General features: G+C 48.8%; 1 protein-coding gene across 1 annotated transcript; it reads right to left on the reverse strand.

Annotated features, from left to right (window-relative positions):
- Positions 1-3936: 3936 nt before the first annotated feature.
- On the reverse strand, positions 3937-6658 carry LOC308605003 (zinc finger CCCH domain-containing protein 18-like). Its single transcript, XM_081214669.1, is given in 2 exon segments — positions 3937-5872; positions 5876-6658. Coding segments are annotated over 2 exon segments (2592 nt in total). The 5' UTR covers positions 6572-6658; the 3' UTR covers positions 3937-3976.
- Between the last annotated feature and the right edge of the window lie 610 nt (positions 6659-7268).

Genomic DNA, 7268 nt, shown 5'->3' on the forward strand with positions numbered 1-7268 from the left:
CTCTGTGGAAGCCTGGAGATGCACAGAAATTAAATACAGTAGAATTATGTAGGAAATGAATGATCTGTAAATTCATTTGAAATGCTCATTGGCACCCCTTTCCAAACTGGGGTACTTGTAGTGATATGCTGCATTGATTTCCTTGTATGTCACATTACATTGGGTTTGTATGTCTCATTATGCAATGTTATCACTATATGGTGCTGTGGCTTTTGTGGTGACACTGTGAACATAATGTAACGTGATGTGCCATGGCTGTGAAGTGCCATCAAACTATGACACTCTAGAGACTCGGTGAATTATGCCATTCCACTACTGCAATTTCAGGAGGCAGAGAAAACTGCAGGAGGCCCTTGCCTTGTAGGGATATCTGAATTTGCTTATCTACCTCATTTGAGTCATGTGAAGCTATATATTGGTAGATTACTAATACTGCTAATACCACAACCATTTGAAGTCCATAATAGGAAACTCACTTGGCCCTAAATTTGTTGTTGTTACACTTTTTCATTTTTATAATTATGGAGCAATAATAAAAGAAAGTATCTGTGTCATCTGACCCAGTACTTTCCTCATGTTTGCCAAGAAGGGAGAAAACGGCTTTCTAAACCTGGTACTTGCCTGGGAGGATGGGTCGAAGGTTATAGGGACAATTCAGAGGTTTGTGACTGTTATTGATACTCGGCTTTGCTCTTCAGTCTCTTGCTTTATCATGAATCTTCTAGTCCACAGAGACCTTCAAAGTAGTACAACCTTGGGTTTTACTTCCTTTTGATTCCGCACTGCAATGATTTGTTGCAGGAAGAACTTTCATGTCATGATATCACTGAGTTGGAAGAAGACATGCAACTTTTTCTGCTCATCCAGTCTTGGCATCTTTAATGAAACAGAAATATTTCTTTAAAACCAATTTATTTTTTGGCTGTACCATGCGGCATCTTAGTTCCCCCACCAGGGATGGAACCTGCACCCCCTGCAGTGGAAGTGAGGGGTCTTAACCACTGGACCACCAGGGAAGTCCCTCTTTAAAACCAGTTTTATTGAGAGCCAATAAAGACTGGGTCCTTGGCAAGAATTCTCTGGTGGCTACCATTTGCATTGACGTAAATTATGGCTGTGGTTTTTTAGAGACTGGATAACTTAAACCCAGCAACAACAATACTTGGTTACATTCAAGACATTACGTTTTTGTAAACATGATCTACTTTAATTCTCACGATAAATATATACACATTATTGTATTTTATCGACTAGGAAACTACCGTTGATCCAGATTTACTCATTCCCCTGTGGTTCTTTTCACACCACATCCTTACTGCTCTTGTTACTTCATCCTGTTAAAAATTATTAGGGAGGTATTTCTACCTAATTATTTATTTGTATGTGTGTTTTAATTTCAATATCAAAAAAGTATTCACCGTGACATCCAAAATATCAGCCTGATGCATTTGTACCAAACAGGCCAATTAGTGTAAATGTTGCCACAAGTTGTTTTATCATTAGTTGTAATAAGGATGCAGAGTCCTGAGAGCTGTGTGTGTTTCTTAGATGAGTAACGTCACCAGTCATCATTTGAAATCCTCTTTGGACTTAAATGTGATGAAGGAAGCATGCAGAGAACATGACTAGGTTCAGAGGGAAGAGTCCTCTCTGTTTTTTTTAAGATGTTGGGGGTAGGAGTTTATTAATTAACGTATTTATTTTTGCTGTGTTGGGTCTTCGTTTCTGTGCGAGGGCTTTCTCTAGTTGTGGCAAGCAGGGTCCACCCTTCATCGCGGTGTGTGGGCCTCTCACTGTCGCGGCCTCTTTTGTTGCAGAGCACAGGCTCCAGATGCGCAGGCTCAGTAGTTGTGGCTCACGGGCCCAGTTGCTCCGCGGCATGTGGGATCCTCCCAGACCAGGGCTCGAACCCGTGTCCCCTGCATCGGCAGGCAGATTCTCAACCACTGCGCCACCAGGGAAGCCCAGTCCTCGTCTCTTCATAAAGAAGCCTCATCCTTCATTTTGCTCCCAATTTTCTCTTGCATATTTGCCTATTTTTACTACCTGCAGGAATCTAATGCTGTGTCACGTTTTTCTTTCCTCCTGTTATCAGGCTAAATGACTTCTTTTTATACTTACATATAATTCCATGAATGATATATTTACTGAATTAATTAAAATATCTCTTCCATGCCCTTGATGAAAAATGTAGGATATAATGTAGCCAAGCTCTCCTGTAAAACTTGACCTTGACGTCAACATTTTTCAACTTCAAGAGGGTGTTTCCTAAGCCCATTTAATTTGATATTATGTTTCGTCAGTGAATGAGTGCATCCTAATTTTTCATGGTGAAGTTCGTGTGCTTATAATATTTACTAAGACATTCATAACTTTGAAGTATTCACACGAAGCATCATCCAGATTACTGACATGATAATACGCTGTAGGAGTATTCCCAAATAAAAGAGTTCCTGCTCCGTAAATTGGCTTAATTGGTTCTCATTTATCTCCATAGGGTATAGAATTCTTTCATGAAAACAAGATGTTGTAGATTCAATTGCAATTTCTTAGTAAAATAAAGTATTTGTAATACTTAGGATGTGTGTGTGTGTGTGTGTGTATGTGTGTGTGTTAAATCTGTAAGATTGTAAAATAGGACTATCAAGTCCAGCTAGTATGGATCCATGATCCATGGAACCCCTTCATGTTCTAGCTTTATTTGTAATTCTTTATACCTTAAGAATTTACTTCCACTTTAGAGATACTCTATATTTTTGGCCAGTCCTTCTATATTCGTTTTCTATTGTTGCATATCAAATTATCCCAGACTTACTGGGCTTGCACAGCACACTTTATTATTTCACAGTCTCTGGGTCAGGCTCCAGACAAGGCTTAGCTGAGTTCTCTTCCCAGGATCTACCCATGCTGAAGTCAGGCTATGTTCTCATTTGGAGGCTTTACTGGGGAGAATCCACTTCCCAAATCATCCAGGTCATTGGCAGAATGTATTTTCTTTTGACTGTATCGCTGAGGGTCTTAGTTTCTTACCAGTTGTTGGCTAGAGACCACCCTCAGCCAACCATATGGCCCTCTTCATAGCAGGTTACAACATGGCTGTTTGCTTCTTCAAGGCCAGAAAGACAGTCTCTCTCTCCAGGTTGCTAGGATGGAGCCTTATATAATGGGATATAACCATGGGAGTGACCTATTCTGTTGGTAAGAAGCACATCATAGTTTTCACCTCCACTCAAAGGGAAGTGATCATAGAAGATGTGATCTGTTGAGGTTCCCCTGAGGGTTTGTACAAGACAGGACACTCTCCCATTGCATTGAGGAAATCCATCAGTTTAAATACACCAAATATCTATTTTTTTGTTTGTTTATCAAAATATTTTATTTTAGGAGACCCCCTCAAAAAAAGACCCTCCACATCTGACAGATGCCCAACAATACCCTCGGCCTTTTTTTTTTTTTGGTCTTTTCTGTATCTTTTTTTCCTTTTTAAATCAACTAAAACAATTTGATGCTTAAAATAAAAGACAGGAGTATTTCCCAATCAGACTTTAGTCAAGAATATATACATACTTTTTGATCCTGGGGACGGCAGGGGTGGGGAGGATGCTCGGCAGACTTGGTGTTCCTGGCGACAGTAGGAGGGCGGGTGTCAGGTGCGACCGACCCGGTGGTGAGGACGCCTGACTGACGAGCAGAGGGAGGACTCATCATTTACATAAAATCCAGCCGGTCCTCACCACGCTGCTGCGGGCCCAGCCGGCTCGCCGGACTTCTGCTCTGGGAAGGGGCTGCTTCAGTCTGGGATTCAGCGTCATCTTCGTTATGTGTGTGGCTTCTTTTCCAGCTGAGAAACTTTTTTTAAATTATTTTTAAAAAGAATCACAGCCAAAATAAGACATTAACTGCAAAATCCAAAATGGCTGTGCTTACCCTATTTATAAAAACAAGCGAGTCTCTGCCTCGGGGAGCAGAGCCCGGGCTACACCTTCCCAGGGATCTTGGCCCGCTTGCGGGCAATGGCGTCCTCCACGGCCTTCAGCTGCTTCAGCAGCTCCTCCTGCCGGGACAGCATGTTGGCCTTCCCTGACTTGGTGCCCGTGGACGCGCTGGTGGCAGCACTGGTGTCTGAGGCTTTGCCGGGCACACTGGTGACCTTGCTGGAGCTCTTGGACTGGGGGGACAACGGGCGCTTCCTGTCTGTCGGGGCCGCGGGTGCCTTGGAATTCTGGCCCCTCTGCCGCTCTGGCTTCGGGGAGCTGAGTCTCCCACCTGACTTTCGGTCCCGAGAACCTCGGTCCGGGGAGAGGTTGGCCCTCTTGGCTGGAGGTGGGCTCTGCCTGTCCTTGTCCGAGGGCTCGTAGAGATTCCTGCCCCCTTTATCAGCAGCCTTGTTCAGCAGAGTCAACTTGATCTCCTTGTGGGTGATGAACGCTGCTGGTGGGGGCTGGCCGGGCGGTTCCTGCTGGGGGGTTGTGGGCTGCTGGGAGGACCTGCCACCCGCGGGGGTTTTCGAGGGTTTGGGCGGCTGCATGGACGGATCCCGCTTCTGCTTATCTGCTTTCACACCGTCTTCTTTCTTAGACTTTCCTTTCTCCTTCTTGGTCTGGGCTGGGGTGGGGATCCGCGAGCTAGCCGAGGACACGGGGCTTGCCAGGTCCTCATACATGTCGTCCGAGTCCACGCTGTGCACTGAGCTGCTGCTCGACGTGGCGCTGGACATGGAGGGGACGCTGCTCACGCTCAGGGACCTGGATCTGGAACTAGAGCCGCTGACAGTCTGCCTCCTGGGTGGGCTCCTGGCCTGCCGCTCCCTCCTCCTGGCTTCCCGAAGGTCTCTGGGCTTGGGGGCAGGAGCGGTGGTTTTGGGGGCCTGCAGTGGGGCTGGAGGTGGGGCTGGCTTCTTCAGCAGCTTCTCTCTGGAGGAATTAGAGGCAGAGGCCGATGAGGCTGATGTTTTTCGACGCCGTCGTGCCTGGCTAGGGGAGACCGATACCCCAAGTTTCTTCTTGGGAGATTTGGACCGGCGCCAGGGGTCCTTCCACTCGTCAGCTCTCTTCACCTGGGGCCCGGCAGAGGCCATCTCCTTCTTTGGTGGCTCAGCTTGACGGCTTGGTGGCTGCAGGGAGCGGGCCTTGGGCTTCTCCTCCTTCTCGCGCTCCTTGTCACGCTCGTGGTGCTGTCTGTCCTTCTCGTCCCACTTGGCACGCTCGCGCTCCCACTCCTCCTTCTGCCGCTGCCGCTCCTTGTCCCACTCGCACTCCCACTCCCACTGCTGCCGCTCCCGCTCCCGCCGTCTGTTCTCTTGCTCTCGTTCCCGCTCCCTTTCCCGGTAGTTATGGTACGGCTCCGCTTCTGTGTACTGCACCTGGAAATTCTTGTACTGCCTGCCACACCAGAACCGTTCTATCTCATAGTCATAATAAGGGTCTGCGTAAGGCTCAAGTGCTGTGTCTCTGACATCTCTTGTGATCAGATAGTTCCAATCTCGGAAAACTTCGTTTTCTTTGTCAAACTCCCGTTCATCTTCACCAATGATCACCGTAAACATTTTCTCTTCAAAGTCAGGCTCTTGTTCTTTTTGAATGGTTGCTTTTTTTAAAACCTCCTTTGCATTCCGGAGTCCTCGTTCCCAATCGCTCTCTGTAGGGGTCTCTGGAGGGGGTGGAGGCAAAATTTCATCCACTCCTGGCCCACCCCACGGGTTGGCAGGCATCAGAGGGTGAGGTCCGAGAGGCGGGGCACCGTTGGGCGGGAAAGGTTCGGCTTTGGTGACGAGGGAGTAGTTGCTCTTGTCGTTGACTCCAAGGTGTATAAACCTGCAGTTCATGCCCCAGGTACAGTTCCCTTTAACCTGGCCTCTGAATGGTATGGGATTTCATATTGGTGAAGGAGGAGTGGACAATGGTGTCACAACATCTTTCATGAAGAATCGGCAGGTGGGACGAGGCCTCACCTTCCTGTCACTGGGGTCCTTCACTTCACCCTCCTGCAGGTCATCATCATCGATCTCTCCGTCGTCGATCTCTCCGTCGTCGTCCTCTTTTCTTTTCTCCTTGGTGGCCTCCACTGGCTCCCTGTCCTCCATGCCACGGACGCCCGCCTTCCCGTCCTCCCCGGGAGCCCCTTCTCCCCTCTCCTCGTCATCCTCGGGCCCGGCCTTGTCGGTATCATCCTCCTGCGTGGCGGGGGCCGGCTTCTCGGGGACCTCCTCGTTGTAGTCTAACTCGTGCTCATCCAGGTCCCTGGTGACCGACGAGGCCTCGTCCCTCAGGTCGCTGGTGCGGTCTTCCTCCCCTTGGTCCCCCTCGGCCTGTGGAGGGCTGGCCGGGCCCCCGCTCAGCTCCTGAGACTCAGAGTCCCAGTCCTCCTCGTCAGGGCGACTCTCCTCTTCCTCCTGCCTCATTCCCGGGGCAACGTTCTCCTCGTCCTCCATGTCAGAAGCCCTCTCCCCCGCTCCATCCAGATCCTGCTCAGACGCACTTTCCTTCAAGATGTCATCATCCGAGAGCCTCTGCTGCTCCTCTTCATCCTCTGGAGAGAGAGGGTCCAGGTCAGAGCTCTCGGCCACATCCATCGGTACCCATGGTTCTCAGCGCAAGGGCAGAGAGGGGGCCACAGCTTCGCAGGTGTCGGGGCAGCGCGGAGAAGTCCCTCAGCCCTTCCGCTCCTCACAGGCTCCGGCTTGAGGCGCGACGCGGGCGGAACAAACGGGCTCCACTACCCACGGGGGCTGGCCATTGTGCGACGCCATCAGGCCGTGACGGTTGTCTGCGGGCCAGCGGGCTTCCCTCGCTTGCCACGCCCTCTGTCTGCTTCCTTCCGGCCTCCGCGCTGCCGCCTATGTGCGGCCGCGCCCCTGCGGCGCGCGCCCGCCGGAGCGAGCACGGCACCACCAAATATCTATTTTATCCACATTTTTCTGTGTTTCGTATGGGAGACAGGTTGTTCTTAGGTTACTGTTACTGTTCCTTGCTGCTATATCAAGGGTACTTTCTGGAAGGGAACACATGAACTGGAAATTTTGAGACTTGAGAACAATAATGAATTTTTTGGTCTCTTCTTTCTTATTGGTACCTTCCAGTAGAATGTTATCAATATTCTTTAAACTTGCCCAATTTTAACTGCATGGGACTTGAGTGGCTTATATTACTCTATATAAAATAGTGATAATGACAATAATAATACCAATTGCTATTATTTGCTCTGTGTGGTCCTTGTAAATATTGTCATTTACTCTTTATAGCATCCCTGAAATGGAAGCATCACAACAT

Source organism: Mesoplodon bidens (genome assembly GCF_964165515.1).
Source record: "Mesoplodon bidens genome assembly, chromosome: 17".
Lineage (NCBI taxonomy): Eukaryota > Metazoa > Chordata > Mammalia > Artiodactyla > Ziphiidae > Mesoplodon > Mesoplodon bidens.